The 27,075-nt window shown below is 36.5% G+C and overlaps 3 protein-coding genes across 3 annotated transcripts; 2 read left to right on the top strand and 1 right to left on the bottom strand.

Annotated features, from left to right (window-relative positions):
* Nucleotides 1–1,054: 1,054 nt before the first annotated feature.
* On the bottom strand, nucleotides 1,055–8,175 carry LOC306857086 (proteasome subunit alpha type-5). Its single transcript, XM_079396778.1, has 11 exons — nucleotides 8,098–8,175; nucleotides 6,281–6,389; nucleotides 5,688–5,730; nucleotides 5,348–5,414; nucleotides 5,118–5,244; nucleotides 4,967–5,034; nucleotides 4,737–4,844; nucleotides 4,569–4,627; nucleotides 3,921–4,023; nucleotides 1,559–1,645; nucleotides 1,055–1,462 (listed from the first exon to the last, which is right to left on the bottom strand). Exons 3-11 carry the CDS (start codon nucleotides 5,714–5,716, stop codon nucleotides 1,385–1,387), a joined length of 726 nt encoding a protein of 241 aa, XP_079252904.1. The 5' UTR covers nucleotides 5,717–5,730; nucleotides 6,281–6,389; nucleotides 8,098–8,175; the 3' UTR covers nucleotides 1,055–1,384.
* Nucleotides 7,436–16,542, top strand: LOC306857087 (synaptophysin-like protein 1). Its single transcript, XM_079396779.1, has 6 exons — nucleotides 7,436–7,632; nucleotides 7,724–7,798; nucleotides 12,426–12,541; nucleotides 12,713–12,908; nucleotides 13,673–13,852; nucleotides 14,956–16,542. Exons 1-6 carry the CDS (start codon nucleotides 7,618–7,620, stop codon nucleotides 15,076–15,078), a joined length of 705 nt encoding a protein of 234 aa, XP_079252905.1. The 5' UTR covers nucleotides 7,436–7,617; the 3' UTR covers nucleotides 15,079–16,542.
* Nucleotides 16,543–17,466: 924 nt separating this feature from the next.
* LOC306856970 (ataxin-7-like protein 2) lies at nucleotides 17,467–26,835 on the top strand. Its single transcript, XM_079396559.1, has 10 exons — nucleotides 17,467–17,609; nucleotides 18,396–18,464; nucleotides 18,822–19,146; nucleotides 20,203–20,441; nucleotides 20,549–20,631; nucleotides 21,657–21,868; nucleotides 22,128–22,302; nucleotides 22,579–22,700; nucleotides 24,175–25,000; nucleotides 26,530–26,835. Exons 1-10 carry the CDS (start codon nucleotides 17,480–17,482, stop codon nucleotides 26,545–26,547), a joined length of 2,199 nt encoding a protein of 732 aa, XP_079252685.1. The 5' UTR covers nucleotides 17,467–17,479; the 3' UTR covers nucleotides 26,548–26,835.
* Nucleotides 26,836–27,075: the final 240 nt, after the last annotated feature.

The raw sequence follows: 27,075 nt of genomic DNA, 5'->3' as shown, positions 1-27,075 counted from the left end.
TACGCGTCGGCATTCCATTGGCAAAGGCTTAACATTAATATTAAATAGAAAATAGCGACATTACTCTGCTATTTACCAATGGCGAGCGCCTGGTTTATAAATATTACACAAGCGTTCACTACAGTAGAAGTGGGTTAACCACGCCTTCTGCTGACCAACCTATCTTACAAATTAGTGTGACACCACCAGTCTCTCTTCCTTCCGATTTTATAACGTGTTTGTTTTTGCCACTGCAAAAGTTTTGACTGGCATTAAATTATTGCAAGGTTATATAATTATTACATCCAAGCCATCATACCAAAAACATTTAATATTAATGGATATTATTTAATAATATTGTGTATATACATGATTAAATGTGATATATTGTTGCTTATATAAACCCATTTAATTTTAAATTACTTTTCTACATGTCAAACAATTAAACTTTTTGGTGTATAATTAATAAAACTGATTTCTAAGCCATTAATAAAATAACTGAACACGTGACACTGACATGTAAACTAATTTGAAGTCATTATATAACAGCAAATATCTATCTATCTATCTATGACCTTGGAGCACAAAACCAGTCATTAGTAGCACTGTTATATTTGTAGCAATAGCAAAGAATACATTGTATGGGTCAAAATCATCAATTTTTCTTTTGTGCCAAAAAATCATTAGGATATTAAGTAAAAATAATTTTCCATGAAGATATTTTGTAAATTTCCTACCATAAATATTTCAAAACTTACTTTTTGATTAGTAATATGCATTGCTAAGGACTTCATTTGAACAACTTTAAAGGGGATTTTCTCAATATTTAGATTTCTTTGCACCCTCAGATTCCAGATTTTTAAATAGTTTTTAAATAATCTCGGCCAAATATTAACAAACCATACATCAATAGAAAGCTTCTTTATCCAGCTTTTAGATTATGTATTAAAAAACTTTGACTGGTTTTGTGGTCCAGAGTCACATATAAATGGTAAATGATGATATTTTCTTTCCACACAAATTTATCAAGTTCACCTATAATAGCACATATGAAATTTATTTATTTATTTTTATTAGCCTATAAATGTAGTCTTGTTAAAAAGAAAAAACAAAAACAAACATACATTTTTCAAAAACAGTTTATTAACGCATTGATTTGTAACAAAAAGGACCCTCCATGTATCTTCAACTACAAGATCTGCTGTTCTGTGCTTGCACAGAACTATAGAAATTTTGGGATTGACAGAAGGGAAAAAAAGTATAAAGACAATTCCTGTCTGAACAGGCAAACCGTAGGATGCAGCCAGAATATTATGTATGCAGTAGCTGTGTGGTGGTTCACACAAAATTACACTGGATTTTTCGTATTAAACATCAATCAGGCTTTGCAGAGCTCCATTCAGCTCTAGATATCCTTGATGACATCCTCAAGCTCTTCTTTTGTGTACATGTGAAAGGTCTTGCCAGGCTCTATTGTGGCAAGCTGCAGGCAGAGAGGTGGAAATTGTCAGAACCTTCATATACGTTTAAATTAATAATATTTCACATGACCATGTGAGGTAATGCCCTTGTGTATTACCTCAATGTTAATGGCATTGAGTTTCTCCTCCATCACTTGTTTCAGGATAGTGAGAGAAGACTTAATGGCATCCTTTAACGTCATCGACTGAAACAGATAAATATATTTATGAACATTTGGGTGGGGAAAGGCAGCGACATCAATGCTTAACTTCAGACTGGAAATTTTTGGAAGCAATTAGATTTATGGGGAAGTCTTTTGGAAACTGGCTGCTGCTTATTAGATTGCACGATCACATGGGAGAGTCTGGTGACTAAAGTTACACTAGTAAAGGCATGACATACTGGAATGGGAAAATGGGTGGGGTAGATTTAAAAAGGGACTCTTATTTCCAAAGCACGTGGCTCACTTTGCTGCTCTAGTATTCTCTTGAGAGAAACACTTTGCTCTGTGAGCATACCCTCTTGAAATAATCTGACTGTGGCTTTATGGATCAGATGGCTTAGACTTTGTTATATACACAGACGTGTGCAGTTCAGTTTGCACTATAGAAAAAAGTAGATTACTCATGAAGATTACTCTTACATTACTAGTTCATCCAAAAATGAACATTTGCTGAAATGTACTCATCATCAGGCCATCCAAAATGTAGATAAATGTGTTTCTTCATCATAACAGAACAGATTTAGAGATATTTAGCATAACATCACTTGCTCATCAATGTATCTTTTGCATTGAATGGGTGCCGTCAGAATGAGAGTCCAAACAACTGATAAAAATAGGGCTGGGCGATATGGCCAAAAAAATTCAAATGATAATTTTTTTCATATCAGTTGATATCGATAATTATAAATAACGATAAATGTCAATTTATTTTAATTTTTTTCAAGTTTAAAGGCAGATTTTTGCTCAAGTTAAAATGGTAGAAACCAGATAGTTACTTGTAGTTTTAAACGACTCTTTATGGTCAGAACATGACAAACACTTCATGTTTTTGAATTCTTTATGCTTTACCAGTCATTTTTCCTATAAAAAAAATGCATTTCTTAGTTTCTGCATACGAGTATATCTGTTCTAATGAGTAACATGGTTTCAAATTAAGAAACAGGTTTGTGTTGCCTGTGTTGTATGAAAATCAGTATTCTAAATAGAATACAGTTAGTATAAATGCACAAATGCTATAGCTTTATCACAGAAAATACTGTAATTATATACTATCACTCCTTTAATACATTTAACACGTCTACATTAATAATAGAATAAAATTCGATACAAATTCCCAGGTTTCTGACACAAGTCCATGGTGCTTTTAGTGTTACTACAGCAAATGATGGTCGATTTGTAGATTGAAAAGCCTTCACACAATGTTTCTCCTGTTTGTCAGCGCCGATTCATCTGCCTTTAAACTCGTTTAAATCAGCAAGTCCTTAGTGTTGTTCGCTGAATTTAAGTGCTTCACACTGGATCTCACAGCGCTATTTAGTGTTTGTGTGACCGAGTAGACGCATGTGCTCTAGTGAGCTCGCGCTGCTGTTCTTCTTCTTTTTTCGTTTATTGGCAGATCGCACCGGTTCTTGCGTTGCGCTGCTGTCTGAACTGAGTCGAGCGGATAAACGGTCCGTGTGTCACGCGGTTTCGTTCTGCTTTTGGTGCATAAACATTATATCAAACTCTTCATATCGTTTTATGGAGAAAAATGATATCGCTATCGATTTACAGGCCAGCCCTAGATAACAAAATCACCACAATCCACATAACACCAGCCCATAAATTAACATCTTTTGGGACAAAAATCTGCATGTTTGTGCTTGAATGTGTCACTTCTGGTCAAAGTACCAGTCCATAATCCATAACGCTTCCTCCAGTGAAAAAGTTCGCCTCCTACATATTTGTTTAGGACTGTTTTCACTTGTAAACGGTGCCTGTGCATATTTCTCTCAAACAAGACAACATTTTTTACCGGCGAAAGCAATATAATGGATAGAGGACTTGCATTTTAGTGTCTTACTGATGGATTTATTATAAACACACAGCCTTTTGCTTCACAAGATGTTAATTGATGGACTGGAGCGGTGTGGATTATTGTGACGTCTTATCAGCTGTTTGGACTCTCATTCTGACGGCACCCATTCACTGTAGAGGATCCATTGGTGAGCAAGTGATGCAAAGCTAAATTTCTCCAAATCTGTTCCAACAAATAAACAAACTCATCTACATCTCGGATGGACTGAAGGTGAACAAATGTTCATATTGTACGGGTGACTAGGTATGGATGAGTAGGGAAGTTTGTACTTTTTTAAAGGATGCTGAGCTGCGCATTTAACTGCGCATTAAACCGATCCAACTATTATTTGGTCACTAACTTTACCATAAAACCTTAAAGAGGAAATAGAGGGGAAGCAGAAAGCATGGGTGAATGTACCTTGTGGTAAACCTCCTGAAGAGAGCTCTGAGCTCCTTCAGATGCTGAGCCGATAGCCCTGGCATCACACTGCACAAAGGTGCCTGAAGGATCCATGTGGTATCTGTTAAAAGAAGTTTGGTGTGATTTACATACTTTACAAACCAAACAAGTCTGTACGAGTACCTAATAAATAAAAACTTTTAATAGTAATTATAATGTTTTTTATATTCATTTAGTGTAGAGCTACAAAATTTGGGAGGGAAAAACTATTAATCGCTATCCAAATTTTAATTTATAATAAAAATAAAAAAAAGCACTGCACAAGTTGACCAAAAATGTTGATGATATATTATCAATATGACTATAAAAACACTTCATTAATATCATTATTATAATAAAAAGAAGTGCTACGCTCATGTCCCATCATCCCATGTGTTTATTTAATTAAATCACAGCCTTAGCGAACAGTGACAACTCCACTAAACATGATTTTGGTTTTATTTAATTTAATAGTGCATTCCTATTTTTTGGAATGTACACTGTTAAGCTGGGTAATCATTAAAAATAACCTAAATCAGTAAAATGATTAAAAACGTAAACAAATTGCTGTATATTTTGATAGCTAAATACTACAAACAGTCCTAAAGACAAAGAAAGTGTACTTACAGCTGAGGTCCTTTCTCATCAATACCTCCAAAAAGCAGAGCGACACCAAAAGGACGGCTCTAAAGATGGAACAGGTGGATATTTGTAATCAAATATCTACAACCAGAGACAACTGCCCAGCATAGAACTGAAAAATAATGCAATAAAATGTTAGCCAGGCGGTCATACCATAGCGCCAGGGTCAGCGTCCTCCTCTCCAAACTGCAGAGCGAGGTTAGACACAGCCTGCGTTACGCTCTCCACCGTCATCGTCTCATTGTAGGTAAACCAATGGTTCTGCAGAAACACAAGAATGCTTAAAATATGGCATTTGGTGTAAGAACACTGTATTTATGAATGAGACCCACTGACTAATCATAGCAGTGACTATACAGATTTTGAAGAAAACGTTCACTGACCTGTGTTTCCACTCTTGCTTTGTCAATAAGTGTTTTTGCATCAGCTATTAAGCCACTCATGGCACAGCCTGTATTGAAAAATGATCATTCACAACTAGTTTTATTAGACTTACCCACATGGAAAATATGTTATTTTAAGCATTTTTCTTACCTATATGAGTGTCAATTTCAACAATCTTTTCAATGCTGCTGGGCTCCATCAGAGGAGAGGTTATTCGCTTCTCCACAGCGAGACACACTCCCTCCGATGTCTGAATGCCAATGGCTGTGGACCCCAACTGGAAAGACCCACAAAGCCAAAAAATACCAAATTAGCCCTTGTATTCATTTCTTACAAACTGAGAAATTTCAGACATATTATTCTGCTAATAAGAAGTGTACCTTGATGGCTTCAATGGCATATTCTACTTGGAAAAGCCTTCCCTCTGGTGAGAAGGTGTTTACTCCTCTGAGGATGGAAAATATGATATAGTAAGTGTATTCAAATCTGTATCATAATATACTTTACTAAAATACTCTATTGTAGAGTTAATGCAGTTAATAAATCAGCAAAACAGAACTGAAAGTGAAAGTAAGACAAGAGTGTGATATTACATGCTTTAATTATTCTCTTACAAAGAGATATGTAAATATCCTAAAATAGATATATGAGCAGCCACTGACAACACAATTGACTGGACATTAAAAGCAGTGAAAGAGAACAGATCATTCTTCATCTCACCTGTCATACTCTGATCTTGTCAGGAACATTTTGAAATGCAAATCTGTAAAAATGAACAAGAACAGACTTATCTAACTTTAAATGTAGTGAGTTAGCACGAAAAAGCAACAGCTTGCTATGTAAGCGGCGCGATCTTAGCACTGAAGTTCACAACCAATCAAACACCGGCATCACTTAGGCTTAGACCGATTGGACGATTTTGAGATAAAAGGCGGGGCTTACACTAAACTGTCTAATTGATTGGTCGAACCAGCCTTCACTCAATGACAAGGCATGTTTCACTTTAACTCAGCTGTATAATAATACCCTCATCTTATTTACTTTTATACATGCACTTTTCTAAACTCTCAAAGGCTGCATAAACAGCTTTCCCATAAAGTTTTTAAGCACATTGCTATTTATTTAGGAAAAAACATGTGAGAACACAAACACATGAGCATCTAACGTTAGCTAATAGGTTTACTACTAAATAAACAACACACAGGCCGTTAAAATAACTTTACACAATATACTACACAATGCTTTTGACTGCTGATCTGCGGTTTACTGCAGTAGGGCACAACATTATAAAGTGTTTGTTATAAATGTCTTACCTTCTGCTGTGGAGGGTGAGTTTGCTAGTTTCTACAGCACCGGAAGTGTTCACACATAATCGTCCGACGAAAGCATTTCGGTTCAACTGAGGTTCCTACCCTATTGAATCTGGCATAAACACACTGGCTATGATTATTGTGCGATATGACGACCAAATATTCTAGTTATTGTTTGTTGGAGCTGCATTCTAAATAACTTCATTATTAATCGCCACATTTTCCCTTTATTCCCATATTTCTGCCTTTCTATTCCCTGCTTACTTCAGTGCATTCATGTGTGCATGAATATCTTTTAACCTTTATTAAACATCTTCAAATAACAAACAGGCATTATCATTATTAAACATTAAAAAAAAATACCCAAATCAGGAAATTATACCAGAAATTAAATTACCTTAAATTAACATCTGCTCTAATAATAAATTTTTTTCAAATAATTTGCCACTAAATTTGGAGACAATCCTACCTATAATCAAGATATTACAATAAATCAACCCTTTGTATGCATGTATGCACAACAGATCAATTTTTTTTCTCTTTACAGTATAATTATTTTGATGAAATTATATTATAATTGAAAATACATTTTGGTTTCCTGTAAAATACAATTTAAAGTGCCCCTATTAATATTGTTTTTAATATTGTTTTATGAGTCTCCTAAAACAGATTAAACAGAAATAACAGAAAAAGATTCGAATTCATAATGACTCGTTTAGGCGAGTCGACTCTTTTATTTAATAGACAATAACTTTATATATCGAGCACTTTCGGCTTCACAACTTTGCAGAAAGTTTATGTTCACATACTGCTACATGACACACTGCATGAAAAGTAATAGGCACTTTAACTTTCAAAAACATGAGGATTTTTTGTTTTAGGATAAATGGGTGTAGTCCATAATTATAATATAGCCTATTTATTTCTGTTATTGATTATAACAATTAGGAAACCTGAGCAATTTTATATTTAAAATGTTTGTTTTAAATATACTGTAATTGAACTTATAACATTTGATAATGATAATAATGTTTGTCCTTAATATTTTTAAGATATGTATTAAACATTTTATCAACGAAACAAAGCGATGTTTTGGGGGATCTGGCAACACTAAAGTGAATTTACTCGTGTGTGTCCCTTTAAGAGAAAGTTGAAATCACGTGTCTCGCTGTAGAAACTTTGACAAGTTGCTCGACAACATAAGTGCTGTCTTCCTGCTACCGAAAACCTTGAATGTCATTCTCTTGTGTTTTCTTCTTCTTCAGTTAATAACGAAGTCGGAAACTATCCCTTAATCGAAGAACTTTCTATTAGCGTCAATATAAAAACACACCCAAAACATGGAAATCGTGCAGGTAATGAACTAGCAACAGTTTGGTGAGCTTCGTTTTTTTCCGCTCAGGAAAACCAAGTTAAGGTTTTAATCTTTAATTTCTCCATTTACAGAAAATTATGTCGGGGTTTAGTCTGGATTTGGGACCAGTGAAAGAGCCACTGGGGTTTATCCGAGTCATGGAGTGGGTGAGTTTCTCAACAGATCCTAATGTCACGTGTCTCTTCAATAACACGTTCATTATGATAGTTATAAATGTCTTTAAACACTTTATTATGCGATAACATACCTTACACGATAATACAAGTACGTTGCAGTCACATATGGTGCTGTTTTGTTAATATAAGGGGCAACACCCATGTCAAAATAATGGACCAAAATTGCTATATTATCCACTGTTTAGGTCATCTAACCATATAGACATCTTTAGGTGTGTCATGGGATTGGATATGTGCTGTAGAATTTACAAATGCATGCAAATATATACCAGTCCTGCCTTGCACAGTCCCTTGAAGATTAAATGATGTTTACATTGCCAACTGTAGGAGCAACCATGACAGTCCTGTTTGCCACATGCGCATTAAGAGGCTTCTGTGGTGGACTTTAGTCTAATACTAGCACTGCAAACAATGGAAAATCTAGGCTATAAAGCACGCCTATCTGCAGGGTTCTCCAGCTGATGTGGGTAACTAGGCTTGGAGCTCATTAACCTACTAAGAAACCAGGCTGGATATGAAATTAACTTCAGTTTTTAATGTCAATCAGATCTGATCTAAAATAAACTTTTGCTGGATCAAGATTTATAGTAGAATAATATAGCTTTCTTCACAAGGGAACCTCAGCTACTTCGGCTTGTGAGCTTCATATATTTTAGTTTGTCCTCTGTTTAGTCGTAGACTAGACTGATATTCGATACAGTTAGTCTGATATGGTTTATTAGGCCGGAAGTAGAAACTAACTGCCACAAATTTCAGTGTTGATATGTGAAACTCTTCCTGCATACTCGCTGACGTAAATATCCGAACCTGCCAAGATCATTTTTAGAAGTGATGTTGTATCTTCAGAAAAGAATCCCAGCTGTTGTTGCTCAAATAGCATGCAGTTTAGTAGATGTTCACTTACTGAATTGGTATCCATATGTGTGTGTATATATGTGTATCTCACCTGTCTACGTCTTTTTCACTTTTGCCTGAGCCTTTGTAAATATTTGCACCTTGCACACAATTTTGCTTTGTCTTTGCAAGGTGAACATGCAAGGCCTTAGACAAAAGGCAAGGTGTAATTTAACACAGTAGTGTGTTGTTTTGGATCATTCGTATGGAAGTAATGTAATTTCTGCAACTTAATCCGGACTGCAAAGGTGCTGGGGACACATTACATCATAAACTCATCGGAAATAATTCCAGACAATGCAGTGCAAGATAATATGAGTTCATAAGGTGTAAATGAAGCTGTTATCTCTCTGTAGGTTATTCCAGATAAACCCGTGTTGCTCTTTCACCCAGTAGGAAGTACGCCACCAATGTGCTGATGTGGTTCTTTTTATTATTAATATCGAACGTTTTTGCTGCATAATTTTTGTGGAAAACGTGATGCATTTTGTAGGATTGTTTCTTTGAAACAGAAATCTTTTGTAACATTATAAATGTCTTGCCACCAAATAAGTCTTACCCATATATATATATATATATATATATATATATATATGGGCGAGTGGAGGAAAGGTGCTGCTCTCTGAAGACCAACAAATAAAGATCATTTTAGATGTTTAATTACTATTTGGAGCATTGAGATCGCTAGATGAGGGCTTAATGAACTAATTTTTGTGAAAATCGAATCAAATTTTTAACTTTTTGTAGTTCAAAATTAGCCCGTAATCATTAACGACTCCTTTTGCCAGCACAGGTCGCAGTTATCTTTGCCACAACAGGACTAAATTACACTTTTAAAAAAATACAACTATACAAAAGTTATTTTAAATTGTAATAATGTTTCACAATATTACAGTTTTTACTTTATTTATAGAAATAAATGCAGCCTTGTTGAGCATAAGATATGTCTTTCAAAAAATATTAAATCGTATTTCAAACTTTAATACATTTGTGCTTCTTTAAGGTTTAACACGTCTGCCTATAGTTGCATAAAAGTGCTTTAATGTGGAGGAGGATATGGCTTATATACCTTCATATGCACTTTTCTCAAGAATGTCCTGAATTGAGGAAAATCTGAGGAAATGGGTGGTTTGACACATTTTTTTACTTGTAAAGCAAGAATGTCAGCCACTCCCTTCAAAATCAGCATGTGTCTGCAGTGATGTTTTTGCTTTTAACCACCACAACCCAGATCTCCCAGAAGTAATGTGACAATGGAGAGGATGCTAACAGGTAAACTGACCTCTGATCATGTTGACGGTGGTGGCATGGACGGTTCATTCACACAAAGGCTCTCTTTAATAGTCACTTGCTGCGTGTAGGTGTGCATTCCAGCGTGAACGTGGCATCCGCACACGAACCAACAGAACCATGTGGTTCTGTTTGGTGCCAGGCACCCTTAGCTGGCCCACTGTGCTTCTCTGTGCCAAGCACCTGCACCGCACGCTCAACAGGAATGAAGCCAAAATCTTGCCAGGGTGAGGATCGCACACCCACTCTTGTATTTTCTTGGCAGCAAAAATGTAGGGCTATTTTTGTGATCATTTTGGGGTGCAATACAGACCAATGTGTCTCAGGGTCAGATATCTGGTTTAAAGAAAAGGGAAAACAATTTATTTTGGATAGCATGAGGGTTTCGTTTTTTTTTAAATACAATTCATAATTTTATGTTTATAATAATAATATAAAATATATTTATTTTTTAAAGAAAATATAAATTACAAAAACATGTTAAAGGGGTCTCGACATGGATTTTTAATAAAAAAAAAACTTCCGTGGGGTGACGAGCACTAGGTTTACTTATAATGTTAATAAAGTTTTTTTTGTACAAATAAATGACCTCTCTCTAAAATGACCTGTTTTTAAGGGGCGTGTCCTTTAAGTCTTCTCAGTAATCAGCCACTGTTGTGATTGGCTAACGTCATTGCATAGGAAACTGTATCAACGCCTCCTCACTATTGCATGTGAGTGTTTTGACAACATAATCAAAATAAAACGGTCATTTCCAGACAAAGCATTATGAAATCATTTACTTACAGTTTGTGATGCAGCTGCAGTCAGATCTAGTTCCGCTTCATCTTTCAACAAATGTTTCTTTGTGAACTCTCCATGACATTGTGCCTCGTTTACAAAATAAAATGCTCCGACCAATCCTCAGACACGATCTGGGTTGCAATTAAAATTAAACTATTCACTCGTTACTTATGCTGGGATCCTTCTGATATCTGTACAAAGACGCAAACAAGTTTTTTAAACCAAATGCGTCAAAACGAACGTTCTTCCACTCCATTTGTCCTGACGACAGACTCGAACGCGCATCTGTATACTGTATCCAGTGTAGAGAAGATAGTGAACATTTTGATTGGACGAAAAAAAAAGTTTTTGAACCAAATCGCCTACCCTGCCATTTAGCAATTCACAAGCCACATTCTTTTTTCTTCCACCCCAAGACATTTTTTAATCGGATTCACCATTTTTAAACATAATTGAAAAAAGAATTCTCACACAGGGCTCTGCTCTGGAGGGAAGTTCTGCATCCCACTATTGTTTCTCCTGTGTAACAGAAAGGTTCCACAGAGACACTTCAGTGATCAAACAGTCCTTGGAATTCTTTAATATGTAGCTGAAATGTAAAAGAAAGGTTGAACTGGGTTTGAATATTTGTGCTTCATTTCCAATGACTCAGGCTGTGAGTAGAGCTGTCTTAAAGGTACAGTTCACCCAAAAATGAAGATTCTCTCCTATGGTTCAAAATAGTATGAGGGTGCAAAAATTAAGCCGTTTCCTATTAGTTCCTCACAATTTGCTGAATCTAAGATCCGCAGTGTTCTTTTGTTTCACTGTATGGCTCTTAAAAGTTACTTTTCCGTGATTACTATGGATCCTGTCACTTTTTCACAGCAAAAAATCCTTGGAAAGAGAGGAGAGATTGGCTCAGAGAACACTAGAAAAAATACCAGCAAAATCTATAAATCAAAGCTGTGCTACTGTAGTTATTCTCACAAATGTCTGCAGAAGCCACTTCTGTGTGGAAGAGGAGCATTTGTAAAAGGAAAGCAGCGAACCACGCGCCAGGATATGTGTGAGTCAGTGAGGGCCAAAGCGTTGAAGGATCATTTACAGATGTAGGGCATGTCTGGATGAAGACAGCACTTTTATTATGATGTGAAATCAGGTATTGCCACATGCAAATGCTGAATTCATGTTTTTGAAGTAAAATTGTGTGTATATTAAACTGTCGCTAATTGGACTGCATCTGTTTGTTACTTTTGATGCTTCAGAAAATTCTGGGAAATTACACCTTGATTCTTGAAAATAATTTCATGCACAACAAAGTTTTGATCACACACAAACTGCTTGCACAAAATTGCTGAAAATAAATCCGTCCACACAAACCATTTAGTTACCAAAAAAATAATTTAGTTAAACTTGGATGTACTAAAATAACTAAAAGTGAATAAAAACTAATAAAACTTACAAAAAACACAATTACATTTAAAATAAAAATAAAAACTTATTCAAAACATTAATACAAACTATAATGCTATCTCAATGATACTCAAATAAGACTGATTCAGTGCTGATAATGCCGACTGACAGCTGCTCTGTAGAAATGTAAAAATGCTATTTTCTAAATGTCTAATTATGTTGATTATGTTTTTAGGTCTTCACCATTTGTGCCTTTGCCACCACTGGTGGTTATGTTGGATCCACTGAGTTCACTGTTGATTGTGGAGGTGCAAAAGATGACGTTACTGCTCATTTTGGATATCCTTTTAGGTAAAGCATCCAGATATCTACTGTAAATTATTTCTAAGTGAAAGGTTTTTTTTTCATGTTAAAATGATGTCCTGCTGTTAGTCATGCAATGGGTTATCCAAATATATGTTGATTGAAGAAAGTGAATGTTAACTGGAGAGCCCTAGTAAACATGAGACTTCCACTTACTAGGCTCCCGAGTCAGCCATATGTGATTGCTCACTGCAATAGCACCAAGAACGTGACTCACCTGCAGGGAGATTTCTCCTCTTCAGCTGAGTTCTTCGTCTGTGTGGGCGTCTTGGGCTTTCTGTACTGTACTTTCACCATCATCCTGTACTTGGGCTACCAGCAGGTTTACAGGGAGTCTAACCGTGGCCCCACCATTGTGAGTCATCACTCATTTTTTTTTTTAATTTGGAAATATTACTGTGATAGTATGAACGTCATTAATATCAGTGGATTTATTTTGTATTGCATTTTTAAATGCACTTGTCATAAATATCATGAAACGTTTGTAACAATTATCTTTGCGATGCAGAATATTTGTGAAAATAAAATATGTTTAGTGAGGATTTCTAAATTGGTTTGATTTACAGTTTATTATTTTGTGGCCAACCAATGTGAGTTTTTTTTTTTTCGGTAGACATTTAAATATTTTTATATAGCCATAAGAGCTTTATTTTATTTGCAAACTTTTCCAAAGTATTAACAAAGCCCTTCATCCAATTAAAGAATTGTACAAATAAAACACATTTAAATATTTTTTTAAAAACTTGAAACTTTACCGTGATATACACATTTACAAATGAACATATCCATGTAAAACATTTTACATATATCTAAAATTTATATTGCATATTCATTATATTTTTATATATATTTAATAATATATTCATATTTAACAGCATGTTTTACATTAATCAATTCACTAATGAAATTTAAATTTGAACAGAAAACATTAATTATCCTTTGTAAATGTTGTACATTTTGGAAGTGACACTTGTGCTACTTAAATCTTCTCATGCTATGATCTACTTTCATCTGTTGGCCTACTTTTGTGCTTTTCCTTTTGACAGCCACTTTATCAGAATATCTGTATCCCTACCATTTACATGAACAAGGATTGATATCCCAAACTTTCCTCTCCAGGATCTGATCGTTACTGGGATCTTTGCTTTCTTGTGGCTGGTTTGCTCCTCAGCCTGGGGAAAGGGTTTAACAGATGTCAAATATGCTACGAGTCCTGAGAGGCTAATAATGGCATGTCTTCCTCAAGATCATTGTGCGGTGAAGACCTACCCTTCAATGGGTCGTCTCAACTCCTCTGTGGTAAGTCAAATTACTAACTGTTAGTTCTGCTCTAATTTGTTTAAAATGAAGCCTGGTTAATATCTAGCACATTTAATTGTGCAATATTTGTTTTATTATGTAGGCTATGTATACATTATGTAGTTCTCATGTCCTACTTTTACTTTTAGGTTTAGCTTGTAAAGTTATGGACAAATGTTTAATCCTATAAAGTCTACTTGTTTATATTTTATACACATATTTCTAAAGCTTTTAAATGAACAAAATGATCAAAACTTTGCTGAAAAACCATCCACTACATCCGATTTGTTGTCTGATCGAAGCAGCTTAGGTTTACTTGTTTGTCCATACATCATTTATTAGAAAACTTGTTTTAAAATGAGAGTATCAAATATAATACAGGATATGAAGGAAAGTTTTTCTTCATCTTTCAAACATCATTGTATTGCATTGCATTATATGTTTTAAAGGGACAGTTCACCCCAAAATTAAAATTGTCATTAATTACTCACCCTCATGTCGTCCCAAACCCGCAAGAGCTTCATTCATCTTTTGAAGACAGATTAAGATATTTTTGATGAAATCCGAGAGTTTTCTGACCCTGCATAGACTGCAATGCAACTGACACCTTCAAGGCCCAGAAAGCAGGGTTGCCAAAATACACGTTTTATGGGGGTTCCCCTGCTGAAATTCGCATTCCAGGGGCTAAATATAACATTATTGGAGTCACTTCAACCCACAAACATGAAAAAGAACCCACAGCAATAGTTTTAAAGTAGCCCAATTCCGCAGAAAAACCGTGGACTTGGAAACACTGCCAGAAAGGTAGTAAGGACATCATTAAAATAGTCCATGTGGCATCAGTGGTTCAACTGTAATTAAACAAATAACTTTATTCAACAATTTCTTCTCTATCAGTCGTCTTTTTTGGCTTTGTGACTTGCAGCTCATGTGTCAAAACTGCTTGCATCACCTTTGAAAAACAATCTCAATGAGAGAAAAATGTAGTCCATTGTGATGGCATTATCATTCTCCTTCTAATAACTTTTTTGCAAGTAAATGAGCATTTCAGAAATGAGCAGTTGAAGTATTACATGTATCTTTCTCTTTTCTGCATCTTCCAGCTCTTTGGATTCCTAAACCTGATATTGTGGGCAGGAAACTGCTGGTTCATCTACAAGGAGACTCCATTTCATAAGCCGGCCAATCCACCATCCAACGTAGAGGGGGGAGTTCCCACCTCCTAATTAGACAAGACAGGCTCCTTCCTCTCCTCTCCATTTGTTCGTAAAGCAGAGGATGTCACCGTTTGTTCATGCCCACACATGTTGAAAAGAAACTACACTTTGATATGCAAAAGCTTCATTTCTAGCATCATGCATTGCAGTAAACTATATTATAAATGCTCTAAGCTGAATTCTTTATGGATATATATATAATTTTTTTTATTTTAGTGTCTGTTTAATGGGACTGTCAGAAGCTAATTTTGTCAAGCAGGTAAAAAAGAAGCCAAATTTGATTAGACCAGTAGCATTTGAATTACAACTTAGAAGTAAACCTGTTCTAGGCTATTGATGATTTTCATTATTATTAATTTGTCTAATTTGACGACCTGCATTTCAGTAACTCTAAATGTCCACTACAATCAGACCTCATGAGAAACAGAAATTGCAGCTGAAATGTCTCTGAGCACTTAAAACACTAGCACACTAATATCTAGCTCTAGACATTTAAAACTTGTCGTTCCTTGTAGTTTTTAATAACTATTTATTGGTTTAAGTGCCTTGTTCTTGATAGGTTGTTTTTCCACAGCCACATCTGAGTTACCTTACATTTGTCAGGGAAGGACAAACTGAAAAATTAGTCTTCGTTTCAGCCATAAAGCCTCCGATATTTCATCTGTAACCTTTATTTTAAACGTTTGTGTGAATTGATTGTTTTTCTACTGTTTGGAGTAGTAATGTTGTCATTATTTGTATTTGGCTGTTATTTGACTTGACACTGTAAACGAAGCGTCTGTATCACATGGCTTGATGTTTATATTTACAGAAAGAACATTTAATTTTGTGCATCTGTGGCATGTTTTACCATCTTATTTTTTTACAGAAAGAAATGTTTTTGGTGTTATTGCATTTAGTAAAATCTTAAATTGAATGATTGTTCAGTAACAGTGATGGTCTGTGTGCAGTTTATGTTCTGGTAAAAACTATTTGTTTCGATCCAAGTTGTCAAGCTTTTTTTGTTTTTTTTTCATTATTATTATAATATCCTCAGTAGTTATTCTAATCCTAAAATAAAACTATTCAGTGCCACATCTACACTTTTTAATCAACATAAGTAGACTTAAACACATTAAATTATTAATATAAATGATTATAGGAAAACAGGTTTGTGTATAATTGTGATTAAAAAGGAACATAAGTGTCATTTAAAAAATCTTTAAGTCTTTCCTCGGGTCACATAGTGATCCTCAAATTTGGTTGTGACTTTTGGAAAATATAGGCCACATTTTTGTTGTTGTGTTTTATATCTGTATCCTAAGTTCAGAAGGAAAATATCTCTACAAGACTGTTTGCAGTTCTGGTTTGTATTAAAAGAGGAGAGCTGTATGTATATTTTGGTTCGTGTTTTATTTCCAAAAGGCTGCAGTTTACTACATAACCCCTAGATGGTAGTATTGTAAACATAATAAATCTAACAACTGAATTACACTGGTTTCACGTACATGTTTCTTTTGGGCCGAAGGTACAACAAAAAAAGGCTAAATCACAAACCATTGCATTGGTTATGAATAAGGTACTAATCTAAACATAGACAAAATGAAGTCTATTTTAGAGCCATTAAGATTTTTTGTTTTGTTTTCCATATGCTTAATTTTGACCCTGCACCACAAAACCAGTCTTAAATCGCTGGGGTATATTTGTAGCAATAGCCAACAATACATTGTTTGGGTCAAAATCATCGATTTTTCTTTTATGCCAAAAATCATTAGGATATTAAGTAAAGATCATGTTCCATTAAGATATTTTGTAAGTTTCCTAACGTAAATATATAAAAACTAAATTTTTGATTCGTAATATGCATTGCTATGAACTTCATTTGGACAACTTTAAAGGCGATTTTCTCAGTATTTTAATTTTTTTGCACCCTCAGATTCCAGATTTTCAAATAGTCAAACAGTTTTTATTTGTCACATACACAATTATACAGAGTATAACCAGCAGTACTTACATTTCACTGCTGGTTATACTCTGTATAATTGTGTATGTGACAAATAAAAACTCTTGAATCTTGAAATAGTTGTATCTCGGCCAAATATTGTCCTAACAAACCATACATCAATGGACAGCTTATTTATTCGGCTTTCAAAGAATTGACCCTTAAGACTGGTTTTGTGGTCCAGGGTCATGAAAATGCCACAACGCTAATAAAAGGATTTATTTTATGTGGAGTAAAATATATTTTCATATTTTTTCATATAATAAGAATGTGAAATATTTCTATTCAATTTCATATTAATGGACCACATGGACGACAACCACATGATTTTTTTTCTTCTAAATTTAGCATGACAAGTGCGCGTACACGCGTGTTCCCCCTCCGCCCACGGGAGCGCGCAATTTGACGTCAGCGCCGTGCCGCGCAGTGATGATGGCGGTGCGTGAACGCGCAGTTAGAGTAATGGCTGCTCTGGAACGGCGGGTGCCTTGTCTCGATGATTTCGTGGGCCAAAGCTGGAGTGTCTGGACGGAAAGAGCCAATCTGATAGCATCGGAGGGTGAGTGAGCACTTCGTCGCCGCTATTTCTCCATCCCCCACCAAAAAGTCTCACGGATGTGCTTTATTTTTCGTGGAAAAGGCACGGCATCCCGAACCATGTTACCCAAACAAAGAACCTGCGGGGTCCTAGCGCCGGCCGGGTCACGCGCTTGCGCTCTCTCTCTGATCAGTGTCGTCATAATAGAACGTGTTCCGCGTTCGTTTTGGAACTTCAAATGAAACGAACGCACTCCGTTCTAAACCACGAATCTCCTTTTGCCGGCGGGCACGATATCAAAGCAGTTAATAGAGTAGGGATCATATACAGGTAGTTTTTATTTTGGCCCCACCCACAGAAGAGCTTGTGTGCTTCACAGATGACCAGTTCATGGCACAGATTGCATTCTACACTGAAAATCTTGGGAAATAAAAACCTAAACTATTGACTGGATCTCATAATAAGACTCTCATTAAACACCATAGTATGCTTAATTCAACATGGGGCCCTTTTCTCACAGTTTTGACTCAATATATTGCATTTAAGACTAACCACATATTCTGAACCAAATATAGTCCACCTTAGAAGAGCCCATTATAGGTCTGATTATTGGAGGGCACACGTCCTTCTCAAGGTTTCTATGGTTACAGCCCAAATAGTGGGTTTAGAAGGTTGGATTTATATAAGATGCCCGTGTGAGCTGTGTTGCTAAAGCAATGATGATAATGCATGGAAGTCTGTTCTTCTATAATGGTCATGTTTAACGTACCCATTCTAACATAAACTTCCTCCAACCATTTCTCATAGGGTCCGATGGAGATGAATACAGCAAGAATGGCAAAAAAACAGTGGAAACCATGACACTGAGGAAAGAGGGTAGGCGTTACATATTTTCTTTTGATTTCAAGGGGACAAAGCAGTATTAAACCCATTTAGTGCAGGACTAATATATAAACCAATGAATTGGCTGGTGTTTGGCTGTTTTGAGATTTTTGACATTAAAAACATGGTGGTTCTTCCTGTCAGGTCCAACTTTTATAAACAGCCTTATCAGTTGACAGGTGCATCTCAAAAAATTTGAATATCGTGATGATCGTTATTTTGAAATAACGCTTTATACACACACACAGAATTAATCTTTCGCATTTGTGTGCATTTGGAAACATTTTCTGTAGTTTTATTTTTCAAACAAAGCTAATTTGTTGTTTGCTATTGTTTACTATGCTTCTGCAGATATGTCCATCTTCGGTCATTATCCTGGGCACGATGACTTCTATCTGGTGGTTTGCAGTCACTGCAGTCAGGTGGTGAAGCCTCAGGCGTTTGAGAAGCATTGCGAGAGGAAACACGGCCCTCTGGGTAAGCTCTATGCACACCTCCGCTCCACCCCACCTGCACCTCAGCAGCAGAGGCCCCGTCATGGACACACTCTGCCCTCCCACGGAGCCTCCTCTTGGAGTGCCAGGAACCAGAACGTTGGGCTGCTGAGGGCGTCTCCGCAATCTCCCTCAACGCCGCCTCAGTTCAGACACTCGAAACCTCCGAAAGATGGAGTTTGGTAAGATTTACTAATCTGATCTTGTTTGTTAATGTTAAAAGAGGGTCTGAAGTGTAATCCTAATTTTACCTCATTTGATGATGAAGAGGTTGGTGTTTACTTGTTTTTTTCCTTACAAAATTATATATGTATCCACTTAAAAAAAAATTGTTCACCCAAAAATTAAAATTCTGTCGTTAATTACCCTCATGTCATTCCAAACTCATAAGACCTTTCATCTTCAGAACACAAATTAAGATATTCTTTATGAAATCCGAGAGCTCTCAGACCCTCTATAGGCAGCAACACAACTGACACATTCAAGGCCCAGAAAGGTAGTAAGGACATCGTTGAAATAGTCCATGTGACATCTGTGGTTGAACCTTAATTTTATTAAGCTACGAGAATACATTTTGTGCTTAAAGAAAATAAACATAGCAACTCTGAATGCATCAGAAATATCTTAATTTGTGTTCTGAAGATGAACAAATGTCTTGCGGGTTTGGAACGACATGAGGTTGATTTTCATTTTTGGGTGATAAATAACAAAATAATCAAAATAACAAAACAAGTCAAAAGTTTTAGTTTTAATAACAAAAGTAGTATTCAAAATGTATACTTGCACTTGCAAATGAGTGGAAAAAGTGGAAATCAGGATTAGGCATAAAATAATGTCTTCAAAATCATTCATACACATGAAAATCAAATGAGAGTTGATTTGTTCAGATCTTTGAAGGTTTTCAAATGTTTGAATGATTCTGAAGCAATTTTCTATACATTATTGTTTCAGTTGTAACCTGGCTCAGATGAAGACAGGAATCATGTTTTTGTGGCAGTTTTTTTTTCTGGTGACTAAGTGACAGTACAAGACTTTACTTTACAAGTGGTTGTTGAAAGCAAAAAAAAGAGATACAAAATGATGTGCTACAGCAAAACAAGGACTGTTTTTGGAATCAGCATCTCACAATTAGTAAGAAACAAGTATTCATTCAGCAAATATGATGCAGGACAGTGTAATCTGTGTTTATTAGCATATACAATCTGTATTATTTATATATATGACAATCTTTCCACTAGGCACTCACCTTCAAACTCGGGTCATTCAGAATCAGCTGTTTTTAAGCAGCCCCCTCCCCTCGAACCCACGCGGAGCTCCCCTTCCCCTACTCACAGAGACCCCCCATGGCCACATGGAGGCCCGTCGCCCAATCGGCCTTCCTCAACTGAGAGGCCTCAATCCCAAAGAGGTGAGGCTGCCTCGGCCGCTGTCACATCCGGACATCTCCGTGGGCCGAGAACTTACAAAATGGTCTCCAGTAAGTCCTTATTGAGGCCCTTTGTTTGATAATCAACATTAGGCTACATTTGCATTAAAACCAGAACAGAGTATATATGTGAAAAAATGCTCTCTCATTTTCTGCAGAAAAAGAATGTGACCTTGACAAGCACTGTGGTGTGTTGGATCCCGAGAGAAAGAAAGTTTGTACTCGACTTTTGACCTGCAATGTGAGTTGACCACCACTATCACATATCATAGTGAACATGTCTTAAGTACTGATCTTCATTCAGTCCCAGAATATTCTAGAAAGCAGAATTGTGTTGCAGATTTGCAGCATTTTTTTTTTTTTTTGCTGTCTTGTGGTAGTAGTGAAAATCTATCTCGCCTTCAGAGCGTTGAAGCCATTCAGTGGACGCTGGTTTCAGTGTGTAGACAGACAGGAAGTTCAGCGGACATGACTGACAGGAAATGCGGAAGGGATTACAGGAAAAACCTCACTTCATTTAAGTAGCGTGACTTCAAGTTTTTGTTAAATCAGTAGATATTGGCTGTCTATAGGCCTGCTAGATAAAACACAAATATAACAATATATAAACAGCAATAATTTCATATTGTTTATTTACTAAAACATTGTAATAGATAATAAATTATGCACATGAAATTGCATGAGAAATTTTGAGTGATACTCGGTAATAAAAAAACTAAATATTTAATTGATAAAAGAATATTATGACCTCTCTTACTGCTCTCATATTTATGCGTTATAATATATGGCCGGATTATGAAGCTGTTTTTAAGGTAAATAAAAAGTATATTAAATGGCCTAATAAAAATTGTATTAAAATCATGCAGTATTTACAGTTTTCAACCTCAAAGTTATTGTGTATAATTGATATGATGCATTTTATTTTAAGAAATAAAGGAAGAATAAATGTCCAGCTCCACAGCTAGATTATGTTCAAAATCTAGGGCACACAAGTGTTATATAAAATGATTTTTGGGGCGTAAAGTGAGAATAACACATTGTTTGCTTTGTGTAGTCATAGGTTTGAGCACTTCCTCTAAGGGATTGTGTAGTTTTGATAAATAATTTAAAGGCTTTTCAGTGCCTTATATTCTATAAAATCAAGAACCACAATTCATGATGAAAGCACTTACACTCACCATTTAGCATACGTTTTATGAATAAGATTCACTGAAAATGTGCTGCAAGTCTTCTGTCAAAAAAAACAAAACCTCATCTCTCCTCCAGATTCATTCCATTCATCAGCGCAGGAAGGTGCAAGGCAGGAGTAAAAACTTTGACCAGCTGGTGGCAGAGCTGAAGATGATTTCGAAGGCTCGTGATCGGGTATCTCAGGCCCCAGAGAGTTCAGCTGCTCCGACTGTAAGCCCAGAACCTCCCAGAGATGCACCTGTACCCCCTCTCTGCCGGAGACCTCTGACGAACAGCCCTGCATTTAGGTTAGAAACATCAATATAAAACAAAAAATAGAAACAGTAAAAAGTAAAAAAAACAAATAACAGTGTGTCTATATATATATATATATATATATATATATATATATATTAGACACACACTTTATATTTATATTTATAATTTATATTTATAATTTTATTATGCATGTATGTGAATACAATACACACTCTATGTGAACTGTTATTGTTAATGTACATTTTGTGTGCTTGCTATTGGTCAGAAACAAACCTGTTTGTGTTGCAGAACACCCACATTGTCTGAAAGTGTGGAGGAGGATAAACCCCATCTGGAGGATGCCAGCACACGGCCACACTCTCCTCTCACCCAGGCCCACATCTCAGGTGATGAGAGCGAAGGAGAGGGGAATGATGACCTCGTAGACTGGCACTCAACTCCATGGCATCCCAAACCAGCCGCGGTACAGCTAAACACTTTCACAGTGTCATATAGTATTATGCAATAGCCAGGCAATAAGAGTTATAGAAGTGTGTTCTCGTACAAGTATTAGGCAAGCATCTGTATAATAGAGATATGAGTAAACCCTTAGTAAATGCTTAGCAAAGTTGCATAGTTGTCAACTGAGCTTCAGACATTACATGACATTGTCTTTACATGACTGTAACTTCTCAAACAGACTTAATTGAATGAGTGAAAGAAAGTGTATTAGTGTTCATTTTTTACCTTTCCGCTGCAGCTTTGTTCATTTGGGAGTCATTCTCTGGGTCATGGTGTCTTCACTTTCGATCGGCGGTTGCATCATCTACGGTCTGCCATGAGTGCCATGGTGGAGAATCACCTCAGCGCCCATCTGTGGAAGTAAGAACCGCTTGACTTACATATGTCCTATCATAGAAACAAACAAACAAAAGTGGGGTGATGTTGTTAACAAAAAGCTCGAAAGCAGGCACAGCTCTCACAAAACATGTCATGTGATTTTCATTGTTGTATAGTTTATAACTATATTAAAGGGATAGTTCACCCAGAAATGAAAATTCTGTCTTTAATTACTCAGCCTCATGTTGTTCCAAACCCATAAGACCTTCGTTCATCTTTGGAACACAAATAAGATATTTTTGATGAAATCTGAGAGTTTTCTGACCCTGCATATACAGCAACGCAACTGACACGTTCAAGACCCTGAAAGGTAGTAAGGACATCGTTAAAATAGTCCTTGTTGCATGACATCAGTGGTTCAACCTTAATTTTACGAAGCTACAGGAATCATTTTTGTGTCCAAAGACATTACTTTGAATTTTTTCATGATGTCTTTACCTTTCTGGGTCTTAAACATGTCAGTTCCGAAGATGAACGAACATCTTATGGGTTTGGATTGAGATGAGGGTATGAGTAATTAATGCTGTTTTTTTTTTTTTGACAGAACTATCCCTTTTAAGACCTTTTCAAATTTGCATTATTGTAATGAAAAAATATTGAAATATATTAACATTTCAAAAAAATAAAAATTGTATGTGTGTATGTGTGTGTGTGTAACAATATTTGTAACATATTATTGTATTATTTATTGTCCTTTACTTTTTGTTCTGATTGTAATAATTACAGCAATGAGAATCAACGAGGATAAGAATCACAAAAATATAAAAGAAATCCAGATATAAAAGAAATCCACATATAAAAGAAATCCAGATGCATTATGAAACCTGTTACAAACATGTCCAAGTAATATTTCACCCTGGTTTTGCCATCAAAGCTTGTTTTTATTTATTGTTGCAGAATTTTAATTTATATTTAAGGACCTTTCTGAAATTTGCATTACTGTAATGAGTAAAAAAGTATTTTAACAAATATTAAAATGTTTAAATATATCATTCAAAATTTATTAAAGTTTTTAAGAGCTAATCAAGGTATTATGCATTTGTACTGCATTTATTTATGCTCATTTTAAAAAATGGCAACACAGCAACTTCAATTAAAACAATAGATGTATTGCAGTAATATAAATTTGGGGGAATGTTTAATTTTTGTAACAATACACAATGCAAAAAACCTAATTGTCCTAAAAAACATTTTTGTCATTTGACTTTGGGGGTGGAATTTGAGCGGGACGTGTTCTCGACAGGTTTCATAAGATTCACTCACAGATCATTTGCTCTGAGCCTGATCCAGTAGCTTTATGGAGTTTTTTTTCACCAGAGTGGCTCTAAGGTTAATCTCCATTAGCGCTTCAGTCCCTAACCTGTTTCTGTTTGACACAGCTGTGTTTTTACTCCCTGAACTGCATGCAGAACTAAATGTTTTATCTCGCATCCCCTGATTCCTCTCCTACTCACAGAAAAATACCTCAAGCACCAGATCCCCCAGCCAAGCCTGCAGCCGTTCCTGCCTCTCCTTCCTCCATTTCCCAGCATTCCAAACAGAAAGCAGGAAGTCACAATTCGACTTCTCTCAAGACTTCCTTCTACTCTTCCCACGGACAAGGCAAGGAGACAAACCCACAGAGTTCCTCTACCAGCAAGGCTTACGGTCAATCCGAGAACTCTGGGGGCGGCCAGTCAACGGCCCCACCTTCAAAACTCGGCCGAGCCCCTGCTCAGTCTGGCCCTGGTCGGCCCAAGAACTCATCCGTCCGCCCCAACAAACAGCAGTTGCGTCTCAGGGAAGCAGAGCGGACGACCACACCGGACGCTGCTGCTCTGCGCAAACGGAAAGCCTCTTTTGAAGAATCGGACGCTGTCAGCCCGGACAAGAATTGTGTGTCTCAGAACAAGGGGCGGCCCCTCATCAGCAAAACGCCACCATCAGCCTCTCACGGACAAACCAATGGCTCGCTCTCACCGGGAAGCAAGCCACGTCCCCAACTTGCAGCCTCTGATTCCCACACGCCATCCTCGTGGGCCTTTAAGAGGACTCACCCCCCGAGCTACCATTCACCCACGGACGCTGCCCCGCACAGCCGAGGAGTGGACTCAGGACTGCACGGCAGGGTAGCCAGCTTTGATCACAAGGCTTTTGGGAAGAAACGCAAGAGCAGCGGCTCCTCTCCACCCTCCAAACCCCACCGGGTGCCCACTTCCCCTCATTCTGGCTTCTATCCCTGGAAAGAAAGCAAAGGTGCGGGACTCTCCATAGGAGGGGAAAAGAAACTCAGCACACAAAAGGTGAGCGAACATTTAGATTTGTAAATAAGTACTTAATATCTTTCAACATCTGTTTAGATGAAAACAAGCAGTTTTACCAATATTTAATAATACCAATTTTTAATTCTTTTAATTTTAATTTTAAAGTGCTCCTATTATGGATTTTTGAAAATTACCTTTCATGCAGTGTGAATGAAAACATCCTGCAAAGTTTTAAATCTGAAAGTGCACAGTGTATAAAGTTATTGTCTCTCAAAAGAAAGAGTCGACTCTGAATCATTGAAACGAGTCGTTTTTAAAACAAATCCCAAGCCGTTTCATGTTGACTTCAAGTGAAAGTGAAGTGAAGTGACATACGGCCAAGTATGGTGACCCATACTCGGAATTCGTGCTCTGCATTTAACCCATCCAACGTGCACACACACAGCAGTGAACACACACACACACCGTGAACACACGCGTCTCAACTAATGAGACCATTTGGGGTGGGCCTAAGAGCTCACGACTTCATAAGTGAGAGGAAGTTTCCAATAGCACGTGAAAGCAGCAGAGAAGTACTCTCACTCAGCGCAGTGAGGTGCATCATTTTGTTAACATTGTGGTTTATTATTTTGAGTCGTTTGGGACACGGTAACACACGGCCCTCTCACAATATATTGCTTTACAGATCTATCACTTTTGCTGCTCCGAAATGTTCACGAAATCATGATGCACATATCAGAATTTTGCACGTTAGCGCTCATACTCGCTGATCTATATATAACTTAATCGCGCTGTGGCCCACCTCTTCCAACCGAGCCAGGGATGGCTAAACGAACTACGCCCGGAGCAATCACACTAGTCAAACCAACCGGGCTTTGGGAGTCAAATGCGCTCTGGCATGGTTAAGATTGCCTAGTGTGAGTACACCCGTATTCTCCCGGATCCCGTGCACACGAGTCTCTACCCACCCACACCCGCACTCGCCCATCAAGTGCTGTCCCACGCCGCACTCTGTTGCATTGGGTCCCGTGATAGTGCAGGTCTCTACTCGGAAGGTGCCTGTTTCTGTTATAATGTTATGATCGAGGCTCTGGACTCTGAGCATAACTTGTTTTTCTATAACAAACTATAAAATATTCTCTATAAAAACATTAATGCCCTGGCAGTGGCAAATAGCTTTGGTTTTATATTTAATTTGATTACTTACAATAAATATTTTAACTGCTACTATGTAAGAAGAATACTTCTGTAAAAAAGCACCTTATTTGTTTAAAATGTTTGCAAACCAAATGTTATTATGCACTTGTTCGTATAGCAGTACTTTTAAATGAGAAAATGCACAATACACTACTTTTGAATTCATTCTTGAATTTTGTGCATAATGCGATTTTAATCACAAAAAATCGTGATTAATCACGATTAAAAAATGCCCAGCACTTATATATGGATTTAAATGTATAATTACAACATAACAAGGACACCTTAAAGTAAATTGTAAGCTAATATTCTAACACTGATGTTAATACTGGTTATCATATTAATTGTTCTCTGTTGCTTTTTGTCTACAGCCAAAATTGCACCACTGAGAGTGCCAGCCTTACAAGCCACTAAGAGCAAGCCCTACGAACTCTACCATATAGAACTATGGACACAGGACTCTGGATGTTTGAATTGTGTGTGTGTGTGTGTGTGTGTGCACATGTTTAGCTACTATGAATGTCTGTCTGTGTGTGTGTGTGTGTATGTGGAGGTGTATGAAACAAGATGGGGGAGTGAATTTCTCTGTGAATTCAGAAAATACCTCAGAATCTACTGAATAATGCTGCTACGTAAATGTTGTTTATAAAATGGATTAAAATATTCTTTATACTCAGCACGTCTCACCATGTCTTTATTCATTCATTCTTTTTAAAAATTGGTAAATGGGTGAATTTTATGAAACATTTTTATTTCTATGATCCACTTCGTGATTCAAAAAAGTATAACATTTTAGAAAAACACTATTTTTTTTCACTCATTGTCTTAAATTTATATTTAAAATATCTAGTTTTTTTTTCCTGTATTAGTGATGTTTGAGTTCTTTTTGACTGCAGTCTCTCTCTCTCTCTCTCTCT

Source organism: Barbus barbus, assembly GCF_936440315.1.
Source record: "Barbus barbus genome assembly, chromosome: 37".
Taxonomy (NCBI): domain Eukaryota; kingdom Metazoa; phylum Chordata; class Actinopteri; order Cypriniformes; family Cyprinidae; genus Barbus; species Barbus barbus.
Note: the sequence above shows the minus strand (reverse complement) of the source record. Positions and strands in the feature narration are given on the sequence as shown.

What these genes read in the sequence shown, in the direction of transcription:
- LOC306857086 (XM_079396778.1), bottom strand. Translation starts at nt 5,716, where the DNA reads ATGTTCCTGACAAGATCAGAGTATGACAG. An exon ending in ATGCCATTGAAGCCATCAAG is followed by an intron (nt 5,245 to 5,347) that starts GTACACTTCTTA and finishes GGGTCTTTCCAG; the next exon opens with TTGGGGTCCACAGCCATTGG. An exon ending in TGAAATTGACACTCATATAG is followed by an intron (nt 5,035 to 5,117) that starts GTAAGAAAAATG and finishes TTTTCAATACAG; the next exon opens with GCTGTGCCATGAGTGGCTTA.
- LOC306857087 (XM_079396779.1), top strand. An exon ending in CATTTTGGATATCCTTTTAG is followed by an intron (nt 12,542 to 12,712) that starts GTAAAGCATCCA and finishes TCCACTTACTAG; the next exon opens with GCTCCCGAGTCAGCCATATG. An exon ending in GTCGTCTCAACTCCTCTGTG is followed by an intron (nt 13,853 to 14,955) that starts GTAAGTCAAATT and finishes TGCATCTTCCAG; the next exon opens with CTCTTTGGATTCCTAAACCT.
- LOC306856970 (XM_079396559.1), top strand. Translation starts at nt 17,480, where the DNA reads ATGATGGCGGTGCGTGAACGCGCAGTTAGAGTAATGGCTGCTCTGGAA. An exon ending in AACTTACAAAATGGTCTCCA is followed by an intron (nt 20,442 to 20,548) that starts GTAAGTCCTTAT and finishes CATTTTCTGCAG; the next exon opens with AAAAAGAATGTGACCTTGAC. An exon ending in CTCAGCGCCCATCTGTGGAA is followed by an intron (nt 22,701 to 24,174) that starts GTAAGAACCGCT and finishes TCCTACTCACAG; the next exon opens with AAAAATACCTCAAGCACCAG.